The following is a 25814-nucleotide window of genomic DNA, read 5'->3' as shown; positions in this document are numbered from 1 at the left end:
CTTGATTCATACATTAGCCAAGTTAATTGCTATACATTTGGACTTCCTTGAACTAAGCTCCAGTCATACGCCAAATAATGGCAGCAAGAATATAAAGGAGTTCTCAGTCTTCTAAAATGTACCAACCATTTGCACAGTTGGTCCAGAATGCAGCTGTGCGAGTTATAGTGGGTGCGCCTAGATACACCCACATTACACCAATTCTCTGCGAGCTGCACTGGCTCCCTATTGGTCTCCAGGTGCAATTCAAGGTATTGTTCATTACCTTTAAAGCCCTATATGGCTCAGGGCCAGGCTATCTTTGAGACTGCCTTCTACCACATAGTTCCCAGCGACCAGTAAGATCCCACAGAGTCGGTCTCCTCTGGGTCCTGTCAGCTAAACAATGTCGGCTGGCGGGCCCGCGGGGGAGGGCCTTCTCTGTGGCTGCCCTGGCTCTCTGGAACCAATTACCTCCTGAGGTCCAGACTGCTCCCACCCTATTGGCCTTCTGCAAAGCAGTGAAGACCTGGCTCTTCCGGCAGGCCTGGGGCCGTTGATCTCGTTATAATGATCTTGCGAGACCCGGCCACGAATTGGAGTGCATGTGTTTTAACGTTTTTAAAGTTTTTAAAGTTTTTAATGTTTTAATGTTTTTCTTTTTAACATTTTTTATGGGATTGTTCGCATTGTTTTATTCATTGTTGTAAGCTGCCCAGAGTCCTTTGAGAGTTGGGCAGCATAGAAATATGACAAAATAAAATTAAATAAATAAATAAATTTCCTCATCATGTCAACTGATGGTATACTTAAATAGTGTTGTCAATCAAGCCATAATTAGTGAAGTGGCTTAACGAAGGCTTTGTGAAGCAATGATTATGTATGTCTAGAAAACCTGGCTGTTTTCTCACATCTTGGGCAGGATGGCTGTTGTATTTCTATAGTTATTCTTTTGTTGTTATGTATGGTGTTTTTTTTCTGGACATGCATGATCTGCTTCTTAATTCAATATCATTTCTCATTTAAAAAGCATTCAAGCTGCTCAGAATCCTTTGGAGTTGGTTGACATCTAAATTATATAAATAAATAAACTCATGAGAATATAAGGGGGGCATATAAAGTTACAAAATATGCATTATGATATTATAGCACAAGTCCTGTGACTTAGATTGTATCTGATAGTAATATAAGGTCAAAAGGATATTTTGCTTTGTGACATCATATGGACATTTTTTTATTTGTCCCTCTTGCAAATGGATATGTACATTTTTGTTTTGTCTACCACAATATTACCTATAATTCATTTCACCAATAAATAGAAGTTATGAAAATCTGTGCTCTGTATAAAAGTAACCATTAATTGAATTTACACCAAGACAAAAATCCTTATAAATATAGTTATTGCAAACATGTTGGTTTTTATAGCTCCTTTCTACAATTTCAAGGTCATCCAGATTTTGTCAATCCAAATATGGTAACCCTATTTTGACACTTCATGGACTTCAATAAGAATACAAACAGTTTCATAAATACATTTATGAAATTCAGCTATTTATCTTTGTTTCATATTACTTGGGGAAATACAGAAAATTTGGCTCTTTAAAATTAGTGAGGGGTTGGATATAAATGTTAAAAAACTGAAAATAAATCTGGATGGTCAGAAGCATGATTGGTTAGAAAATATATAATCCAGGGACAGGATATCAGTCTGATTTGAGCAGGTCTGAATCTTCCTAGATCTGGCTAGACCCAATTTTTCTAGATGATTGGATTGTTCAATTAGTATTTTGCCCCAATTGTGTCCATTTCTCACATAATCAGTTGTGGAAGTAATGGAAGATACATTACCTGTATTTCAATTACTGTAAATAATCTCTGTAAATGGCTACCTTTCTCATCACAGTACTTTGATACATCAGCTGGTACAAGAAATTGTGTCCAAAATTAGAAAAAAATTAGAGTGAATTAGTTGGAATATTTTATGTATCAATGGTGTTTGATAACCATTAATTTCTGCAAACAAATTCAAGGTTCTAGTTATTATTTTAATAGAATAGAATAGAATAGAATAGAATAGAATAGAATAGAATAGAATAGAATAGAATAGAATAGAATAGAATAGAATAGAATAGAATAGAGCTGGAAGGCTGAACTCAAGTAAGCTGGGGAACATTTTCTTCCTCAAGTGACTTCCGTAAGATCTGTTAACAGCCTTGTGATATACTGTATGTTTGCTGGCAGTGTGGAGGGCCTTTTTTGTGCATATGTCCTTTGTTCCCAATGTAATCGTGATTTTTGCCCTTGCTGGCCTTCTAGTACACTAAAACCTTCCTTTGGTTTTCTTGCTCTTTTGAATTAAGTGTTAGTGATTGCTTATGTTTATCTCTCTCTCTTTTTTCTTTTATTGACTATGGTCAGTATTGTGTCTCATAGAACGTAAGTGATGGGAATGGATCTGTTATTTTAATTCTGATCATTTGCTGGTTCTATTAGCCACTTATGTTACCTTGAAAGATGCCTTGAGCGGATTTTACGGAGGTGTTTTATTATTTATTTCATGACTTAATAATGTGGTTTTAACTTTGATACAGTTGGCTGAATTTTGTTTATTTGTTATGAGTGCTACATTTGAAAAGGAAAGTCAAGGTAGAATGTTAGCATAAATACATAAGCAAAATAGTTTAATTTCTTTTCAGGGCTTATATTATAAGTTCATAGGTTTTATTGTTGAATCATTTCCCCTAATTAAGTTAGGTACATTGTTTTGCAAATTATTCATTGAGATATAACTGCCTCTACCTGTTTTGTTTTTTTTCTTCTTGTATTCTTCTGTAGTGGTGACCTACATAGTTACTTCAGCTGATACAGAAAATGATCCTCTTTTTTTGTTGTTTGTTAATTTCTTATTAACCCCAGATTGATATATCCAACAAGTACAGGTAGTCCTCGACTTATGACCACAATTGAGCTCAAAATTTCTGTTGCTAAGTGAGACATTTGTTAAGCGAGTTTTGCTCCATTTTACGATCTTCCTTGCCACAGTTGTTAAGTGAATCACTGCAGGTGTTGTTAAGTGAATCTAACTTCCCCATTGACTTTGCTTGACCCCAGGACACTGCAACCGTCATAAATATGAACCAGTTGTCAAGCATCCGAATGTAAATCACATGACCATGGGGATACTGCAATGGTCCTAAGTGTGAAAAATATTCATAAGTCACTTTTTTTCAGTTCTAATGGTTGCTAAATGAACTGCTGTTAAGTTGAGGACTATCTGTATTACCATATGTCTGTTTTAATGTAAATGTAGATATAATGTAGTTATTGGCTAATCAAGGTATCACTAGAAAGAACAAAATAAAAATGAGAGGCTAGAGCAGGGATGTAAAACTCAAGGCCCGTGGGCCGCATCCGGCCCGTGGGATGCTTAAATCTGGCCCGTGGGGCTGCCTTGGAAACAGTGAAGGACTGGCCCATGGTGCCTCTGCCAGAGAAAAACAGAGCTTGGGAGGGCTGCTTGCAGCCCTCCCGAGCTCCGTTTTCACTGGCAGAAGGTTGCAAGAGGTCCCTGCAGCCAAAAATGAAGCTCAGGAGCCCGTTTTCACTGGCAGAGTGCCTGGGCTGTCACAGGTGCCCCTGACATGAGTGATGCTGAGCTAGCCACGCCCACCTGGCCACGCCCTCCCCACCTCCCCGAGATCAAACACAACTCTGATGTGGCCCCCAATGAAATTGAGTTTGACACCCCTGGGCTAGAGCATAATACGAGTAGCAGAATACTTAGAGTAGGGAATTCTTTTAAAAACAGATTTGGTGGTTTTGCCCCCAAATGATGGGATGAATGATGGCCACAAGGGAAACCCAACTGGCTTGGGGAGAAGAAATTCCAATCTATGGATTGGAATGGATTAAGAATTGTGCCTATTTTTCTAAAAAATTGTGTGAGGTGGCTGAAGTAGCTCCTCCAACTGACTTCTTTCTTTTAAAAAAGGATAGTATACCTACAGCATCTTTTCAAGGAAACTTTTTTCTCCCCTGGACTGACCATGTGACTATGCAAGCACGTAGGGCTTTTTTAAAAGTTAAAAAAAAATGGAAGAAACCATTTGTCCTTTTCACACACATCACATTTTCATGAAACATGCTGCAGTCATATGGGATGTAGGCCTATGGGCCTTCAAATCCGGAACCATTTTTCCATAATGGGCAGATAAACTGCTATTGATATTATTAATAGAGCAGCAAACCAACGACAGCATCTTGGCTGCAGCCCAGAAACCTCAAGCACAAGAAGTGGCTGCAACTTATTTCTTAACGTAGTGCAGGGCTGTCAAAATCCCAGCCTGCGAGACGGATGCGTCACGCGCTGGCCATGCCCACCCCCGGTTTAGTGAAGGGGGGGGAAGTCCCAATACGTCACGTGACGCCGCCGTGACGATGTGACTTTGACACCCCTGACGTAGGGGGAAGAAGTTCAAAATTAAGCCTTCTTGATGGCAGTCCTTTGTTCAGGAACAAAGTTTGCCTTCCCCACCCCCACTCCCATTTAGGATTGGCCCCTTCTATTCTAATTTTTGTAAGATAGAGAAAGCTGTTCTCTTTCATTGAGACTTTGAGATGGATGGTGAGTATCAAGTGCAGTGGAAGAGAGGGGTATGGTGCTTGATCATTTTTTATATGTTTATGTGTTTTAATTGTGTGGTGTAAACTTCTTATAATATATAAAGAGGTGGTATTCAGCCGGTTCAGTCCAGTTTGCCTGAACCAGTAGTGGAGATTGCAGGTGGGCCCACCCACCTGCCCCGGCGCTATGCCGTCCTATTTAGCTACGTTTTCTAGGCCAGGTGCATGTGCGGAAGTCGCATGCGAGAGCAAAGTGCATGTGCGGAAGGCTGGGCACTGATGCAGAAGGTGCGCACATGTGCAAAGCAACCAAGCACATGGCGAACCGGTGGTAATAATTTCTGAAACCCATCGCTGTCTATAAAGTATACAGGATACAAATGCATGCACAAATAAATATATGAGTAGACAAAACCTTAGAACTATGATGGTGAACCTACAGGTGGCACACATAGCCATATTGGAGGACACGCGATCTCAGCTCTGGCACGCATGCGCATGCTGGCCAAATGATTTTCAGGCCTTTGGGCCCACTGGAAGTAGGGAAACAGGCTGTTTTCTGCCTCTGAAAGCCCTGGGGGGTGGGTGGGAAAGGCCCATTTGCCAACTTCCGATGGGACCGGAAGGCCTGTTTTTTGCTCTTCCCCAGCCTCCAGAGTCTTTCTAGGAGCCTGGGAAGGGTGAAAACGGCCTTCCCCCTCCCCCCCGCCGGAGTCCCTCTGGAGGCAGAAAATGGTCTGGAAGTTGGCTCTGGAGCTTGGGGAGAGAGAGAGAAAGGCCATTGCATGCCAGGAGCGGGGGGGACGGGGGGTCACGCGAGTATGCGCAGGGGTGGGGGGCATACGTGACTTCCCCCCTGCTCCTGGCACGTGATGGCAAAAAGGTTCGCCATCACTGCCTTAGAAGGACTAGTCCTGAGTATATTGAGCAACACCAATCAGTTGTAGTAATTTAGGAGGTTTATGTTGGAATTCAGATGAAGAGTAGGAAAATAGGCCCAATTCATCTGATATTTTCTGAAAGTTGGCATTGCTGCTTGCGAACTCTCAGGTGGATGCATGTTCAAACTCTGTGTTTGGTCTCAGATTTTTTTTTTTTTTTTGTCATTTTACAAGGTGAGTTGCACTTGGGATAAAAAATTCATGTGATTATGGCTTGTCCCTTTGTTGTGCTCAGATTATCACCTAGGAAAATCCTGTGAATCCCCTCTCCCTTTCTACAAAAGGATAAAATGCCACTACCTGGTTGCCATAGTGCAAGAAATATTGTGGCTTCGAATATTGGCTGTGTTTTTTTCCTGTATACTACCATAAACATCAGGGCCAGTGACTATTTCTAATCCATGATTTGTGTCTTCTGCAAAGATAGATGTGTTCAGCAGCGGGTTATAGATAAACTGATAATGGAGTCATTTAATTAAAGAGACAGAAAACAACAGTAACTTGGCAGTTCAACTCTACACTAAATATGGAAAGTGATTGCAGCCTTAAAGGTGCCCTAACTGACATGCCAATGTATTTTAAAAAGATTTTTAAAGGATTTTTTTCTTTCTTTCTTGAATGACAGTATGGATTGGAAAACTATCCTGCCAGACAAATGGTAGAAGGCAGTGATTTATAAAGAGTCTTATGTGGCATTGTTTAAACCGGAGGGCTGTTACTAGATTATGAAGAAAAAGAAAACCAGGAAATCACAATTTAGTGGTAGAGGGGGGAGAGTATAAAGAGGTAGTTATGGCAACTTCTCATTAGTGTTCCAGGATGAGAGTAGACCAAACTAATGGTATGCTGGCACAGTCAGCATTGTACATATGAATTAATGTTAATGGCATGGCTATTAGTGCAGAATGCAATGTCTGTTGCTTGGTCCTTTCCCTTTTCTTCTTCTCTTTGAAGTATATTCTGTTCCTCCAAGAAAAGAACTAAGTATTCTGTGAATGTACAAATTTGAAGGCAATTTTCTTGCCACCCCCCAAAAATCTGTTAACTTCGTAATCTAGAAAAAGGGAAAGCATTAATAAGAAATTGCAATTAAAATGACCCCTTTGGCCCACATTTAACATACATGGATATGGATTATGGTTCCTTCCCACATTAATAATCATGATGGGAGTGATCTAATATTCTTCACCTATTAATATAAATAATGACATATATGCTAGTATATGCTTTGCTTTCCTGGTACTTGTATCTTCTAATTATGCTGGATTAGATGAATCCCCAATCATAATTCCGGGAGTTATAATCCCAGACATAATTAATAGCAATAGCATTTAGGTTTATATACCATCCCATAGTGCTGTCTGGATGGTTTACAACGTCAGCATATTAACCGCAATAATCTGGGTCCTCATTTTATCAACTTTGGAAGGATCGAAGGCTGAGTTAATCTTCAGCCCCATCAGGATTGAACTCCAGGCTGTAGGCAGAGTTTGCCTGAAAACTTGAAATTTAAAACTTGAAATTGGGTTTTAAATTGAAATGTTTTAAATTTATGGGCCAAATTATTTAATTATTTTAACTTTATTTTTAACTTTTGTATATAAAGTGTTTTATTTGGCTGTTCACCGCCTGAGTCCGAAAGGAGAAGGGCGGTATAGAAATTTGAAAAATAAATAAATATATAAATACTGCATTTTAACCACTGCACCACCAGGGCTCCTATATCTATATATATCTAGATGGAACCAAGTTGAGGAATCTTTTCAAGAAACATTTTTTTTTAAAAAAAAAGAACTATTTTTTTTTTTTATTGTAAAAGTTTTACAATTACATTTTCACCCCATTTTCACCCCCCTAACCCACCCCAAACTCCCCATCCCATCCTCCCTAACCCCCCCTATCCCTCCCCTCCCCCCCGGACTTCCATAGAGTGTTCCCCATCATTATCCCCTTTATATAAAAAAAAAACCCTTGAACTTTAAACCCCCCCAACCCCCATATCATTTTTCATCTTCACATAGTTCAAATATTTCTATCTTAATGTAATATAATACTATCAATAAAAAGCTATTTGATACTTCCTAGTTTGATATTTGTTCTGCACATAATCTATCCATTTTTTCCATTCACATTCATAAGTCTCTTGTGAGCGGTCTTTTAAATATGCTGAAATCTTCGCCATCTCAGCGAAACTGGCCATCTTCAAAGTCCATTCTTGAACGGTGGGCAAAGCTGCATTTTTCCAATATTTACCTATCAACAATCTCGCTGCTGTAATCATATACAAAATCAACTTTGTTTCATCCACTGTAAAACCCTTAGCTATACCCAATAAAAACAATTGTGGAGAAAATTGAATTTTTTTCTTCAAAACATTCTGCATAACCCACCAAATTTTTATCCAAAAAGCCTTAACTTTCTTACAGGTCCACCAAATATGAAAATATGTAGCATCTGTACAATCACACCTCCAACATTTTGGCTGAACATTAGGATACATACACGACAGTTTCTTAGGGTCTAGATGCCATCTATAAAACATTTTGTAAAAATTTTCCCTCAAATTCTGCGGAAAAAAAAAAAAAAAAAAAGAACTATTTTAAGCAAGGAATAAAACTGAATTAGTAGTATCAGCCATCCGTGACATTGCTGATCTCACAGTATCTAAAAAAGACTTTTCATCTTTTGAAGAAATTGATATATTATTGATATAGTGTTGATTTAGCTTCCACAAGCATTACATTATAGTTCTGTGGGAAGGAGAAAGAAACTAAATAAAGCATAGTACATTGAAATATTGATTTGTAGATCTCACTTCATTGGACTCTGCAATTAATGCAATGAGTTTCTGCTTCACAAGATTTATATATACTAATATTGTTACACAAGCATCATATGTACCATTGTTACTTCATTTGCATAAGGATATCATTACTCATTGATGTGAGTTCTTCATAATGATGTAATCATGCAAATGACAGAAATTGTTATAATAACCGTATGCAATGATATTTGTGAATAATAGCACACCTCCCCCCAATAATCCATTTAAATAAAGTTTCACTCTAGTCTAAATCCTCTGAATGTAAACCTTGAAGAGAAGTTGCTCTCTATCTTCCCTCTTTCCTCAGAATCATTCCTGAAAACTTAAAAAAAAAAAAAAAGAAGGGGGGGGAATTGGCTCTTCCTTGTACTACTTAATGGTAATTTGTACCTGTAATATATTCGTTCCTTGTCTGATTAATATTAATCCACAGTTTTCTGGTTGGATTATTTTCCAGTTGAAATTCTTGATTTTCCCAAGAAAATTCACTGGTCAAGAGTAACACTGAGGTGTTATAAGACATGTAGCAGAGTGATATTTTTCTGTGAGTGTTTTCTGTATAAACACTCACAGTTCTGATGAAGAGAAATAGAATTAGCAATAGTCCAGTTGATAACAAGAGAAGTGAGACTTTTGTGCTAACTTTCACATGCACACATCCAGCTTTATTTTCAATATTTCCAAGAGCCTTCTAAAAAAATTCTTCCTAGGTACATTTCACCTCAGTGAATCATTTCCCCAAGCATTTACTGTGTGCCCATGCCAGCATTTTTCTACTGAAAACAGAAGCTGATTCCGATGACTCAGACATGGTGTGGGGGGGGGGGTTTCTCCCTGTTTTGTATAGGTCAGCATCAGAGAAAACGCAGCAAAACTGTTTAACTAGACATAGGAATATCTCCAAAATGAAAAATGCTTTTGTTTCAAACCAAGAATAAACTGTAATGATCTGGAAACTTTCTGAAACAATTTTGGATTTAGTAAAAGTGAAACCAGTTAAATTTGGTTGTTTTGGGTTTGGATGGAACCACATCTACAAAGAAAGGTGGGCAAGGTTACTGCATGTGGATCCTCTCTCTCTTTCACCCCTCAATAGCTGCTAGTGTGCATTTTCATCAGCCCAATTTTACCCAATCTTCCCAGCATGGCCTCTCTCCTCCCATCCCTCTCAGACGCTTCCAAACATCTCCTTTCAACCATAGCCAACATGACGTATAGCTTTGAGGGAATCGGAAATACACAACAGTTGGAAGGAATTGGGTGTTATTTCAAGATATATACAAGAATTTATAAGTTTACATCTCTGAAAAAGCTAATATAGCATCAGTCTTTCAGATTTTTTTAAAAAGTATTTTGATCTAACAGCAGATTGAGCTAGCTACCTTGAAACATTCTCTTGGCTAAATCAGGAACCAAATATTATTTCTTTGGGAAGAAGACATGTAGTTTCTTTCTTTCCACGAAATGACCTAAGTATGCTATGGGCAATTTAGCAGGCTTCACCATAGATTTAAATATTCTCTGGCTATATAAACTCCCACAATTTTGGGATCTGAACAATCAAGTCCAACAAGGTTGTCCACTGTTTATATTCTCGCTATTACAGATGTTATTCCATCTCTTTTGTAATAATCTCAGTAGCATATTTAAATCACCTAAACTAAGACATTCATGCATTGGAGGGGGGGCATGTATATAGGTTTGTAAGGAAAGAACATGTTGCATTCACGTCTGCTGCTTCTGTGTATTGGAGAGGACAAATCAATAAGACATTTACACAGATTTTTTTCAATCATTTGCAGAGAACTTGTCACTTCTGTTCAAGAACCATTTGTTGCAAGTAATAAACTGAATATAAACAGGCCATTGAGGTTATCAAGACCAACTTCCTGCTTTAGAACAGGAATCAAATTAGAGCATCCCCAACAGATATCCAGGTTCCATTTGTCCATTTCTGGTAAAGGGGATTTTACTGCTTCTCTTGTGCCAAAAAAACCCTCTTATCATTAAGTGCGGCACCTGTGTAAATGGAGGTGTTTATCACTGATGGTTGTTTTGGGATGCCCAAGCCATCTCTTGGACAGAGGCCTACTTTTCTTTAAAACAGAACCTAGAGAACTGCAATCAGCCATCATAGCTGCTTAGCTTTGTATTATAATCCAGTTTTGGAATGCTCCTCTGTGTTGGATGTAATGGGAACTTTCACATGCAGAAAATGAGAATGTCACAAAGAAAAAAAATCTTTCCACAAGAGTTTTGTACATAGTCACAGTCTGAAGTGTTAAAGATTTATTACTGTCTGAACTTTATGCAATGCCTTTGCATTATCGGCTTGATTTACTGGGAACTCCTGCAAAAATCTGCAGAAGATCTCAAGGCATTCCACCTCAGCAATATTCCCTAACCATCCCCCTTCTACATGTGGTTAAATAGAGCTCTCAAAGAATGGCTAAGACGCCCACCTCTGGACAAAAGGTTCCCTGTGTCTAATTTCTTAGTCACTTTCAGAAATGGCTTCTTAACTGCTTTTCAGCTATTAGAAACCTTTGGATCATCAGTTTGTAGAGCACCAGGTGAATTTTTTTCAATCCTTAGCAGAATAAGTTTAAATACAACTTTAGGGACTTTAAAAAATAAACTTTTTGTATAAGCAGCAAAAGGATGATTAGAATATTGATTTTGGGACGTTTCAATTTAATAATAATAATGAATAAAATAAATAAATTAATAATAATAATAATAATAATAATAATAATAATAATAATAATAAATAATTAAATTAAATTTGATCTACAAATACAGAATGCAGAAAAATAGCTTAATATTGGATATATTGAGGGATATTTGTGAACAGTGGAGCCAGAAGTTTAAGCGTGTCTGCCATTGTAGAGAGACTGTATTTAAAAGATACTATGGAACAGGAACAAGTTCTACTGGACAAGACTGAGATTGATTTGAAAATGAAATTAAAGATGAAAGGCTACAAGAATTATATGGGAAAAGATCCTATACAGAATATACAAATGAAACTGACTAATGTCTTAATAGTTAAAGTGAATACAGTATATAAATAACAAATCAAAACAGTGACTGGATAACTTTTTTATATTGGGTTTACTAAATAAACTTGTCAAAAGTTTGAAGGATTTGGTGAGACAGGACAAAGGAAAAAAGAAAAAATCAAGTTATAGGACATTATTTCAAGGGATTAAAGATCAAGGTTGTTAAAAGGGAATATAAAGTTTATCTCATCAAAATTCAAACAAGTATGCTATTAGCTCTGATGACCTTTAATGAGCTTTTGTTTACCAAGACTAAATGATACGACTTTATTGTTTTGTTTATAGATAAGAGATGAGATATGGGGAAGAAGAGATCATTTGTTGCATTTTAAGAAAAAATGATGTTACCAAAATTGTTTATTCTTGTGATGAAGGGGGAAAACATTTATTTATATATTTTTTAATTTTATATTTATTTATTATTTATTTTCTTTTTATATTTTTATTTGTTCTCTTCACTTATTTTTTTTATTCTTTTGATTTTTAGTTTGTATTGATTTTTATCTTTTTAATTGTCATGTTTAATACAATTATTATAAAAAACAGCACGACAGAAGACTTAATTAACATTAAATATATTCTCCCTCATTGTAACATTTTATATAGAAATGAAATAAAATGCAGCATTCTGAAACTTTCAAAACTTAAATTTCAACCATAATTTGACTGAATCAGAATCCTCTTCATCCTGGGAACTGAACCCAACCTTTCCATTCTGGAAATTGAAAAAGCAATCTATAATCACTTCAGGATTCAAGTTCTGGTGAAATATGAAATACAGTCCTACTAAAATCGCTGAAGATTTTGAATCTGCTATTTGAGATTTATCTCACTTCAAGATTAAGATAAATGGTCTTTCTATGCTGGAATGATAATAATTTCTGACCGTAACTCATTTTTTATTTTTACATGCAGTCAGTGATTCTGATTGTTATGTGACCTTGTGGCTTCCTACTTCCTCACTGGAAAAATATCGAACCAAAACAGTTACAAACTGCAAAGATCCAATATGGAATGAAATATTCTATTTCAGGATCCAGAGTCAAGTCAAGGTAAGATGAAATGTGTCAATATTTCTGCCCCTCTAAATGAGCTTTTATAATAGGATTTGATAATAGATAATAGTATTTGTTTATTGTTGTACTATCTGAACTTTATTTCTCATCCAATTCTTTCTCTCAGTCTCATTTATTTTATATTATATAATTAGTCAATGTTTAGGTAATCCTTCCAATCCAATGAGCTTTTACATAGAACGATGCTTCCGTTGTATAGCAAGATTTTATATATATATTATTTTATTTATTTTTATTCATTTAAAATCTTTGATTTTATATATATTATTTTGTTACTCTCACTACTCTGAGTAAGTCTACAATTTGGTCTCACAGTATTTACCCCACACTAGTTTCCTTTGGAAGGGCATTGCTAGAGGATGGCATTTTCTTACCATTTCCTCTTCTTATATCTTCATTTTTGCCATTTTCAATATTGGACTTCCACACCCATTTCCATCAGTCAGCTGTTATTATGCTGGTTAAAGAATTAAAGGACCAGCCAAAAATCTTGGAGAAATTGGCTGTGTAAATATTTTTTTACAAAGCTCCTATATTTCAGATTTCTAGGTAAATAACTAATAACTCAGGATGCTTCCAGGGCCTAGAATTTGATATTCCCTTTTCCCAAAGTGCCGTTTTTATGAAAACTAACCAACCACAAAGGCTTGGACTAGGATAAAGGACACTGGGGAGGAAGAAAAGGAACACATGAGTGGGAGAGGGAGGGAGGGAGGGAGGGAAGAAGAGAGAGAGAGAGAGAGAGAGAGAGAGAGAGAGAGAGAGAGAGAGAGAGAGAGAGAGAGAGAGAGAGAGAGAGAGAGTACAGTGTTACTCTCATTTCTCTGAGTGAGTGTATGATTTGGACTTACAGTATTTTGCCACCTAAGGCAGAACAAAATAAACATTTGCCTTTTCCCTGTTCTGGGAAGTGATGCTGTACTTGAATCATAACAGAATTCATTTCTGTCTTCAGAATGTTTTGGAACTGACAATATGTGATGAAGATTTCTATCGAAATGACGACAACCGAGTTATTTACTTTGATGTAGCTAAAATCCCACTTGGAGAATCAATAATGGTCAAATTTGAATTGGATCACCTGGTGAGTGTGAATAAATTCAAATGCTTTCTGTTGGATGGTAATTATGGAAAATCAAGTCAGGCATCGAGATATGGAAGGCTGATCTAGACTAGATATAATAAAGATATACTGTCTCTTTTATGAGAAACTACTGAATGACTAAAATAGTTTAGTTACAAGGAACACACACACACACACACACACATTGATACCTTGGTACTCATCCGTAATTGGTTCTTGGAGGAGCAATGAGTACCAAAAACAATGAGTACCAAACAAATTTTTCACATAAAAAATAATCTCTCTCTCTCTCTCTCCCTCCCTCCCTCCCTCCCCCCCCCCTCCCTCCCTCCCCCCCTCTTTCTTTCTCATCCTTTCTTGGGTAAGAGCCACTATATTTCCATAGAAAGTAAACAGATGCCTTTGTATCTGCTTTCTGTTTAATTCTGTAACTACAGAAGGAGAGAGATAAACTGAATCAGAAACATAATGAGAGAACATAGAAGTAACCTGGACTTCTTAACCAAACCCAATCCAGACTATATTGTTATCATGTGCAATAGTGGCAAATATCCCTGTATCTACTTTGTCATACTTTAGCCTTGAAAAGGCAGAAATATTCTAAAGATCAACACTGAATCTCTCTTTCAACTTTCTATCTATATAGAATGCAAGATAATCATTTGCTTTTTCCCCATTCTGTGATATGGTACTTTAGTCAGAATTCATTTATATCTCCAGAATCTCTTGGAACTGACAATATGCAATACATTCTACAGAAATATAGTGCTACTATTACCTCAAGAAATAATATAATTAAAGAGGAAATAAAAGGAAAAAAGAATAACTGTTATATATGGACTCACAAAACCTTTATGGACAGTCTTATCGGCAGACTCACATATAAACACACATTTTCTTTTCATATACTGACTCAGCTTTCTTTGTTTTCCATTCCCCTCCCTCTCATCCACACCCATGGGATTTTGGGGTTTTTTGGAGGGGGGTCTGGTTAAAGGAGTATTGGCTGTCCTTGCAACCAATCTTAAAAAGTTTCACTGGCAGCTTCCAAGAGGAAAAAGAAAGCTTGTCTGAAGGCTCCATTTTTTATTTATTTATTTATTTCCTTCTTTCCTTCCTTCCTTCCTTCCTTCCTTGCTTCCTTCCTACCTACCTCCCTTCCTAACCAAACCATCCTATCTCACCCTATGTATATAGACTTCTTTCAGGGCAGCTTCCTCAGTCTCACACCTACATGCCCTGATACTACCTTCAAGTTCAATTGCTGCCTCTATAGATTTTTACTATAGGGGATGCAATATCCAGTTTGGTTGATGTGTCCGTAGACTTTTAGCCACTCTATTAAGGCAGAATGTTGCCCAGGGTAAGCCATTATGGAGGAGTCTATACTTCATACCCCATCATAACATCTGTTTGGTTGTGGTTTAATAACCACAACCAAACAGATTACATAGATGCAACAAAACCACTTCCAGGAATGTAGTTACCCCAGAAAATATGGAGCCACCTGAATAGAATCAAGACAGACCATGTGGGGAATGGCCAAGAGCCTGCAATGCCACTGTGATGCATTGGAAAAAACTATAACAAACTATAAGACATATAATAAATTCAAGAATATCTCCTCAGGAAATTTCAAGGCACCTGTCCACATCCTCAGCAGAAACAATTAGATAGTTGGCTTCCTTAGGTATCAAATTATAACATCTATTCCTTTGCAATTCTATGGCTCCATATTATGGTGATTTTATTATAGCTTTATATTAATCTATAGCAGTGTCCACATATCATGGAGAGAGAGCAAGAGAGAGAAAGATTTCTGATGCTTTATTTAAACTAAATTTGTATATCAGTGAATGCATGATCTCTGTAGATGTCATGTGCTAAATAAATAAAAAATTCCAGTCTTGTATTTGAATAGAAAACATCTGGACAAGCATCTCAACAAAAAGATGCAGAGTTACTGTCTCTCTTGGTTCCTCTCTAGTGATTTTCAGGGCTTTGTAGGCCAGTAGAGTGGGCAAAAAAGTCCCCCAAAACCTGAACCTTTTGAGGAGATACGAGACCATGTAAAACATCTGGATTGTCTGGCATAATTCTAAATGCCTAAATATCTATCGAGATTCTCAGTCATCCAGATCATGGTTGTCCCAAAGGTGTTTTTTGAAGAGGCAACTGGACTTTCTGTTTTTTCTTTGAAGCCGAAGAAGCTTCTTGGATGAGAAGTGGAACCTCTTCAAAGAAAAACATAAAGTCCAGTTGCCTCTTGAAAAAAGCAACTTTGGGACTTCTAAATGTCTACTCACTCTATGTAATTGAATGCTATATTATATAGGTTTTTGGACTGGTCCGGAAAGATTCTTCCACTCTGACTCAATCTGCAAAAGCACAATGTCTACTTTGACCTTAAGTTTTAAAAGAGGGTTGTTTTTTTTTAATTTTTCTATGAAAACCACAATATCAACCAAAGTTTTTGTTACATTTTGACTGAAATTTAATCAAGACCAGAATCTGTTGTTTTAAGAACTGGATTTAATTACTTCAGGCTATTAGATTACAGCAAATAATTAGTTTGAATATTGAATTTTGCAAAACAGTTGATCTAATTATTAGTAAACTGTTAACTGTGCAGATAAGGGAAACAATAATGTTGTTCTAAAGAAGAGTAATTGAATGTACTTGTGTACATTCATGTGTCTTTTGAAGCGAACATGTCTTTCTACTGAAAGAAAATGGGACTTGAGAAAAATTCTCATGTGATAGCTGAAGGGAGGTTACTGGTTACTTGCCAAATGTCTGTCATACGCGTTACATTTTAATTTTCAGAAAAATGAAGAAATGGAAGTTGAATTTACTTTGGAGAATATGTGAGTAACCCAAATAACATTGAAATAAATTATTGGAAAGTCCATAACAATACAAATGCAATATTGTATAAATAGCAGAGCGACTCATTTTTTTTCACTTGCTGTCCATAAAAAAATCAAAATCATGTCATTCAAATAATAGCTCTTCTCTGGCCTAATAAGCAAAGAAATTAAAACAATTGTCATGGAGTGAAGTAATTATTTCTTGCATAACAACTGCATGAGTCTCAATTCAAATCCAATTTTTAGAAGTTAACTTTCTCTATTATGGTTCCTGCAAATTGGGGAGGAAATCAGAAAACAATCTTGTTAAAGTTTGCTTGCTTGCTTTCAGCTCTTCTACAGACCTTAAAGAGCAGCAACCATGCAACAGCATGAGCTATTATTATTAATTAATTAATTAATTAATTAATTAAATTTTTATACCGCTCTTCTCCCGAAGGACTCAGGGCAGTGAACAGCCAGGATTAAAATACATACAATACAAAAATTAAAATAGTTTAAAAATAATTAAATCAGTTTGGCTTCCCCAATTTAAAACCCCTTACCTATAAAATTATCCCATTAAAAATATTCAGCACCCAGCAGAAAGTATGGAGGTCCGGGATCAGTCGTACCCCTGGAGGTAGCTCATTCCAGAGGGCGGGTGCCCCCACAGAGAAGGCTCTCCCCCTGGGGGTCACCAGTCGACTGACGGCACCCTGAGGAGACCCTCGCTGTGGGAGCGTATTGGCCGGTGGGAGGTTATCGGTGGCAGAAGGTGGTCTTGTAGATACCCAGGTCCTAAGCCATGGAGCGCTTTAAAGATGAGAACCAATACCTTGAAGCACACTCGGAAGATCACCGAAAGCCAGTGCAGCTCATGCAGGAGAGGTGCTACATGGGAGGCCATGCCGCCCCCATAATCACCCGCACAGCTGCATTCTGGACCAGTTGGAGCCTCCGGGTGCTCCTCAAGGGGAGCCCCAAGTAGTCCAAGCGGGAAGTAACAAGGGCATGAGTGACCGTGCATAAGGAGTCCCGATCCAGCAAGGGGCACAACTGGCATATCAGGCGAACCTGATAAAAAGCCCCCCTGGCCACATCATATGCTCTTCTATAGACAGCCGTGTATCCAGGAGGATGCCCAAGTTACAAGCCCTCAGCGATGGCACCAGCTGGCTATATAGGGATGCCAGCAACCACAGCCACTCGGTCTTGGAGGGGTTGAGTCGGAGCCTGTCCCTCCCCATCCAGACCCGCACGGCCTCCAGGCACCAGGACATCACTTCAAGGGCATCATTGGGGTGGTCTGGGGTGGAGATGTACATTGGATCACAAGTTGTCCATCTCCTACAATATTTAATGTCTCATCTCACTAATGCCTCTGGAAGATTCAGATACTCAAGAGTATTCTAAAATTTAGTAAGGGAGGAGCAATCCTTGTATCTTGGATCAATAAAGGGGTCATCACCAAGAAGCCTTGAGTACAAGATCCCTGAAGATATTTTCTTGACAGAAGAATACTTAGCAAGCCTTCTTGCCCTGAATTCATTGGATAAGTATATTCCACACAAAGCAAGTGATGTCAGAGTTATCCAAGACCTAACCTATGCAGAATTTTAAAGGAGACAACCAGCACCTTGAATAGCATCTGGAAGTTAACTGGCAGCCATTGACGTTCCTGCTAAAAATATGCACATGGACAAACCTCAGCACACCCATAACTACCCAGGCTGTCACACCCTAGACCAGCTGCAGCCTCAAAATAGCTTTCAATGACAGCCTCAGATATGGAGGATTACAATAATTCAGATGGAAAATGATAAAAGCAGGAACTGTCAGCATTTTTTTCTGTGGCAGCTAGTGCACCTGATATAATTATATTAAACCTCTTGATCACACCTCCACCTGTTGTTCTTGTCAATGAGGATTCTCAAACCATGAATGATGTCCATCCAGAGGAGTGCAAACAGTGGTGGGTTGCTACCGGTTCGCCCCAGATTGGGCGAATCAGTAGTGGCGGCGGGCTCTGCCCACCCACCCGGACATCTCTGCATCATTGCGAGCACGCATGCGCCCACGAGCAAACTGGTAGCGGCCGAAATTGAAACCCACTATTGAGTGCAACCTATCTAAAATGAAAGATGGAGTCAAGAGTCAGTTGGCTTCGGACTTCTGGTTTGGCGTCGTGGCAAGACAGTCGGGGAATTAGCGGGCTCTGATGAGCACCACGAAAACCCCGGCTGATGAACCACTCCTGATGGGTTTTCAGACCGGAACCATCCTGTAGGGACAGGGAAGAAAGAGAGGCACCTCAGATGACCGAGAGGAATAGGCAAGTTCCTCGGAGGTCAGAGGGAACTCTCTGTGAGGCGGCGGCGGGGGGCAGCCGCCATGGCAGCTGCCATGAAGCTGGGCCAACCAGACTAAGTGTAGAGCTGGAGAGAAGAAAGAAATGGAATGGAGTCTTTTTAAAGCCAGGTGAGTGACAGCCAACTCAGGCTTGAATAACAACAAGAGAAACATCTTATAAGACCCCTAATGTGTAATAGCGGCTAAAGAGCACGGGGGCAAAGAAGATTTTGAAATGTAACTTTGAAGAAATAAAAACCCAATGGAAAATTGATTTTTGAATAAGCTATTTGGAAACTTTAAAAAATTAGATATGGTCAAAGGATTGGAAAGAAATAAAGAGACCTTCTTTTCCCTTTTCTTTTTTAAATTGGAAGAAAAACAAAAAGAATGGCTAATAAGCTTTAAAAGGAGAGAAAAAAGGTGATGTATAAATAAAAGGGGGAAAAAGAAAAAAAGAAGTGAGAAGAGCTATTTTAATTTGGACTGGACTTTAAGTGTAATCTGATATTTTTAAACTGAAAAAGAGAAAGAGAAAGAGAAACTAAGTAAGATCATGATGTAATTGCAACAAAATGGATACTTGTTAAGCAATTGGAAATTGTGGATTGCAGAGTGACACCATCTGGAGTAAAAAGGAACATTGCAATTTGGTTCTTTGTTTTGGAAAATTGTGAACTTTACAGATAACAACTGTGAGAATTTGTGGAGGAGGATTTTCTTGTTTACAGAAGGTTTGACTTTTGGAGGAATAAAAAAAAAGAAATAGAAGGGAACACAATGGAACTTGTATAATTGGAATAAATATTTGACTTGGAGAATGGAAATAAGAAAAATAACTATAATGTTGCATAAAGAATAAAAAGTCGAGGATATAAAAATTGAAATGGATATACACGAGCGGACAAGAAAATGAAGATGGAGAAATAAGACATTGAAGTGGAAAATAAAAAAGATAAAGACATTGTGATTAAATGTGAATAAATAATTGAACATGTGAATAGTAATAATAATAAAGGAGGTCTCCAGAGATTATATTGAGATTAACAATAACATAATAATGATTATATTGAGATTAACAATAATACAATGATGATTACATGGAGATTAACAGTGAATGATAAGAGAATAAAAGGTTAGAAAATATTAAGGAAAATAAAAAAGTCCAGGACCTGGATTTATAAAATGACTATACTGAGATTAATAAATATGAGAAGAAATATGTTATAGATATTTAGAAATGAAATAGGAATTGAAGCTAAAATATAGGCAAATTAGACTATATTAAAAGAAAATATAGCAATGGACATAATGAACCAATTTTTTATTAAAATGTTAGAAGGTACTATTTGAAATAATTGATGGTTATAATAATTCAGATATTGCTTAAATACCTATAACAATTGGTATAATTTGAATACTTTTAATAATACATTTATAAAAGTTAAAGCTGATTATGCTGGGATTAACAGTGAAAAAATAAAGATGATTACACTGGGATTAACAGTGAGAAAAATAAAGATGATTACACTGGGATTAACAGTGAGAAAAATAAAGATGATTACACTGGGATTAATAGTGGAATAAAGATGATAACACTGGGATTAGCAGTGAGAAACATAAAGAGGATCATACTGGTATTAATAGTGGAATAAAGACGAGTATACTGGGATTAACAGTGGAAGGATAAAAGAAAAGGTTAAATTAGAAAATTGACAGCTACAATAATTGGGATATAACAATTGTAATAAATTGAACATTTTTTACTTAAGTAAAAAAGAAAAGAAAATTGAAACAATATATGATTATGATTTATAAACAAAAATTACTTAATTGGTGTTATATAAATGGTATGGTTTAATAGATAGAATTTGGGATAATTGGGAAATTGCATTAAATAGCATTATTTGAATTAAGAACTATGTTTAAATGTTAAATTGCTATATTTTTAAGATTAAAGATAAGATTTAAATTCAATAAAGTAGTAATGGAATAAGGATTTAATGAGTATGTTTGAACTGTACTGAAATGTATTATGAGTTATTAATTGAATTAAGATTTAAGGTGGGTTAATAGAAGGGTAATTGTTTTGATTAAGTAAATATGTGTTAATTTTTTAAAGATGGTATTAGTTGAATATGTGATTTAAGATTTAAGAAATAAGTGTTATGGCAAAATAGAATATAATTTTTTTTTGTTAAAAATGACCAAAAATTGAACAAATTGATGACCGGATCAAAGCTCTGTTCTGAAAAGATGTAATTTGTATGTTTAGAAAAAAAAAAAAACTTTTTGCAAAAAAAAAAAAGAGAGAGTCAATTGGCTTCAAAACCCATATTCATTCATCTTTCTGAGAGTAAGCTTTGATGGTTTTCCTTATCCAGATTCTAACAGCCTTCAAACACCAAGGCAGGATTTCAATACCAGGTCTTTTCAGGAATGGCTTTGAATGATGCTTGTTTTTCCTCTTGAGTTGAATCTGCTAGAAGATTTTAATTATTAGGAGTCAGAATTTCCTAGGAAATTCATAGGAACTAATTTAACTAGTGCCTGGCTTATAGCTGCTTGGCATACTGGAAGGTGTATTACTGTGAATCGTGAAGGCATTGACATTAAGAAATACAATTTTCCTTGAAATATATAGGCTAATATAGCTGTAACTGCTAAGCTATAGCTCATATTGAATCATTGTGTCTTCTCAAATTGTAATGTTATATCCATATTTCTGTTTTCCAGAGAGGGTCCACATGAAACAATAGCTACAAATGGAGCAGTGGTGGTAATTTTTATTTATATATTTGTTTCTTTAATCCTTTATTTTCCAATTAGAAAAATATGAACCTACTCAACCTAGAACAGGATTGTGCAATCTTTGGTTGGCCAAGAGTCCCCTTTGTTATTGAAAAACATGCCTTGTCCACTTTCCTAAAAGTAGGCAGAGGCTAGAAAGGAAGTGAGTGACATCAAAATAAAAAGGGAACTTGATTAAATTTAATTATAAGAAAACGAATTACAGCAATTGACATGATTATGGAATTTCTAATCAGACATTTGTTGATCCATATACTTTGCAATTTATCTTTTCTGGTGCATTAAAATTGTACTAAATTGTGAAGGGCACTTCAGTTGCAATAGTTAAATTCAGAATGCCTACATGAGAATTTGAATTGGTTTGCCACATGAATTGATTCAATCCTTTCTTAAAATGCCCACATCTCTTTATACATTAATAAACAAATGATTGAAATTGCTTGTTCACATGGATACAGACTAAAACAGAAGAGGCTTATTCTGTTAAATATTGGGACTATGGAGATATCTGAAGCAGTGCTTAGTTTTAATGAAGGATGAAACAGAGCACTTCCTCAAAGCTGCTTCTTTACACTAACTGTATTGCTTCTTCTTCTGGACCCTTTGCCTCCTCTTTTACAGCCATGGGATGTTGGTTAGCTTTCACTTCTACATAGATAATTGTCATTTCATCAAGACTAGGACTGTAGTTGAATTTGCTGAATAAACATTAAGTGGAAGTAGAACCATAGCTTTCTGGTAGCCACATATGGTTTAACCCAGCCTCGGCTGCCATAAGTCACTCCAGAGTTTTGCCCATCCTTGTTAATGGTTGTCCAAGCATGAGCATCCTGTGTGTGTTTTTTGGACTACCCTTTCAAAATCTGCCCTTTGAAAAATATTCAACTGGAACTCCTATGGCTAACCAATTTATTCTTAGGGATGTTAATTTCAGAGTTTGTCCATGGGTGTTTATATGTGTTATCTGTATTATTTAGTATAATCTACTAACAAATTACTGATTCGATTAATCAGACTGCTCATCTATGTAAATATGGGAATAAGAAACTATAATTCTGCCTATGAGAGCAGATAATATTAAAAAGGAGGTTTTGAGGATGGTGTTGGCCACAATAGGTAAAAGCATGCCTTACAAAACAGGCCCTCTACCAGCAATATCTAATTTTAAACTGTTTCCTCTTCAGTTTATATATGTCTTAATTGCTTGCTAATTAATTTATAAACTTGATATACTGTTCAAAATTATATAGTATCATTCAATTGGTTAAAGCAGTACATCAGAACACAATTTACAGCATTTGGTCTAAGAAATAAAGTTCACTGCTTGTACAGCTTTCTCAGAGATGGAAAATGTGAGGAAATTCCTTTCGTTGCAGTGTCGTGAATTCTGCTGCTTGGAGTTTCAGGTAGACAGGAAGAAGCGGAAGAAAAAGAAAAAGCATTCTAAACGTGAGGCTATATTGCATTACAACCTTCATAAGCAAATGATTAAAGGTTCAGGTATCGTGTTCTAAAGGCTTTATGTATAATTGCTGGAATTTCTATTCAGGCACTTGTTGACCCCGATTATACCACTGCTGTATTCAGAGCACTGGGCTCTGAATATCTGATTGAAAGATTGAAAAGGTGGGCCAGATCAGGTCAAGTTCAATGTCGTAAGAATTTATACCCAAATAAAGAAATTATTTTCCTTTCAAATTCTTTATTTATTTATTTATTTATTTATTTATTTATTTATTTATTTATTTATCATATTTCTATACCGCCTTTCTCCCGTAGGACTCAAGGCGGTGTACAGTCAAGAAAAATATAGACACACAAACATCATAAAATTGCTAATTAAAATTATTACTTAGTTTGGTCAATTAAATAAAACCCAGAATTAGATCACATTTAAAAATCATTCACATGTTCATATGTTTAGCCCCACCTGTTGGAACATCAGAGTCTTGAGGGCACGGCGGAAAGCACGGAGATCAGGGATATTCCGTATCTCCGGGGGCAGTTCATTCCAAAGGGTTGGAGCCCTCACAGAGAAGGCCCTCCCCCTGGGAGTCGCCAGTTGGCATAATTTGACTGACGGTACCCTGAGTAGTCCCTCCCTGTGAGAACGAACTGGTCGGTGGGAGGCTATTGGTGGCAAAAGATGGTCTCGTAGGTACCCAGGTCCTAAGCCATAGAGCGCTTTAAAGGTGATAAATAACACCTTGAATCGCACCCGGAAAACCACCAGGAGCCAGTGCAGCTCGCGTAGGAGAGGTGTTACATGAGCGTAATGAGCTGCGCCCATAATCACCCGCGCGGCTACGTTCTGGACCAGTTGGAGCCTCCGGGTGCTTTTCAAGGGGAGCCCCATGTAGAGAGCATTACAGTAGTCCATACGGGAGGTAACTAGGGCATGAGTGACCGTGTGCAAGGCGTCCTGATCCAGAAAGGGACGCAACTGGCGGATCAGGCGAACCTGATAAAAGGCACCCCTGGCCATGGCCGTCAAATGATCTTCTAAAGATAGCCGTGAATCCAGGAGGATTTTAAAACATTGATACTTTTATATTTATTGTAGTATCTCAAAATTAGGTGTATCCAGTGGTGGGATTCAGCCAGTTCGCACTAGTTTGGGAGAACCAGTTGTTAACTTTCTGAGCAGTTTGGCAAACTGGTTGTTGGAAGAAATCATTAGGGCAGAGAACCAGTTGTTAAATTACTTGAACCCATCACTGAGTATATCTAGTTTAATGAAAAGAAGGACTAGAGGGTGACATGATAGCAGTGTTCCAATATCTAAAGGGCTGCTTCAAAGGAGAAGCGATCAACCTATTGTCCAAAGCACCTGAAGGCAGGACAAGAAGCAATGTGTGAAACTAATCAGGGAGAGAACCAACCTAGAACTAAGGGGAAATTAGAACAATTAATCAGTGGAATGACTTGCCTCCAGAAGTTGTGGGTGCTCCAACACTGGAGGTTTCTAAGAAGAGATTGGATAACCATTTGTCTGAAATACAGGGGTGAAATGCTCCCAGTTCATACCAGATCACCCGATCCAGTAGTGATGGCGGCAGGTGGTTCGGAGAACCGCTAGCAAAAATCCCTGTGCCCCCCCCCCAAAAGCAGCTGAGCCACACGATCATTAGAGGCTTTTGTTTTGTTTTGTTTTAAAAGCATTTTTTCTACAACCTCTTCGGCCAAAGAGGCTGTAGAAAAAAATGCTTTTAAAAGCCTCTGACGATCCCAGCTGAGTTGCCTGATCATCAGAGGCTTTTGGCCAAAGAGGTTGTAGAAAAAATGCTTTAAAAAGAAAAAAAGCCTCTGACGATCAGGCAACTCAGCTGGGATCGTCAGAACCTTTTAAAAGCATTTTTTTCTACAGCCTCTTTGGCCGAAGAGGTTGTAGAAAAAATGCTTTTAAAAGTAAAAAAAAAAAAAAGTTGGCCACACCCACCTGGTCACATTACCCCCCCAAGCCACGCCCACAGAACCAGTAGTAACAAATTTTACATTTCACCAGTACTGAAATGGTATAGGGCCATGATGGCGATCCTATGGTACAAGTGCCAGAGGTGGCACGTAGTGCCCTCTCTGATGGCATGTGAGCCATTATCCCAGTTCAGCTCTGCCACACATATGCGTGTGCCTCCCGCTGAACAGCTGGTCTTTGGGTCACTGCCTCACATGCGCAGGGGGCAGGGAGTGTGTGGGGGGCCATGGCCACATGCAGGAGGGTGCATGTGGGGGGGGTCACTCATGCATGCATGGGGAGTGAAACACATGCAGGGCGGGTCGTACATGTGCACAGGGGGCACACACATTGCATTTTGGGGGTTCGGGCACGTGCGCACACATTTGCACACACTTTGAGCACTCGGTCCACAAAAGGTTAGCCATCACTGGTATAGGGTTTCCTCGTTGAGCAAGGGGTTGGACTAGAAGACTTCCAAGGTCACTACTAACTCTGTTATTCTATTAAAATGGAACTGAGTCAAAATAACAAAATAGCCAGGAATAGAAATTTGCATGACTAGAATGTACATTGCTCAAGATCAGCATAAAGCCAATCATTTTTTGGAAAGAAGCATGGCCATGAGGGAATTTCAAGGCATTCCAAGTTTATTTGGTTGAGAAATAAGTTTGATTTCTATTGACCTCTCTCTGGGAGTAAGCCACACTGATCGCAAGCTGCTGCACAGAAATATTTATATCACAATATTTATATCCT

The 25814-nt window shown here is 37.6% G+C and overlaps 1 protein-coding gene across 1 annotated transcript in view; it reads left to right on the top strand.

The window, feature by feature from the left end:
* LOC117665641 (cytosolic phospholipase A2 epsilon-like) overlaps positions 1–25814 on the top strand; it is a 59029-nt gene that overhangs the window by 11536 nt on the left and 21679 nt on the right. Inside the window, exons 4-8 of the mRNA XM_034417782.2 lie at positions 12345–12481; positions 13461–13589; positions 16416–16456; positions 21527–21569; positions 22978–23050. Coding sequence (XP_034273673.1) covers positions 12345–12481; positions 13461–13589; positions 16416–16456; positions 21527–21569; positions 22978–23050 — 423 coding nt within the window. The remainder of the gene's footprint in view (positions 1–12344; positions 12482–13460; positions 13590–16415; positions 16457–21526; positions 21570–22977; positions 23051–25814) is intronic.

This window comes from Pantherophis guttatus, chromosome 1 (genome assembly GCF_059756535.1).
Source record: "Pantherophis guttatus breed Tessera chromosome 1, ASM5975653v1, whole genome shotgun sequence".
In the NCBI taxonomy this organism is placed as follows: Eukaryota; Metazoa; Chordata; class Lepidosauria; order Squamata; family Colubridae; genus Pantherophis; species Pantherophis guttatus.
The sequence above is the reverse complement of the archived record's forward strand: the minus strand, read 5'-3'. Positions and strand labels throughout refer to the sequence as shown.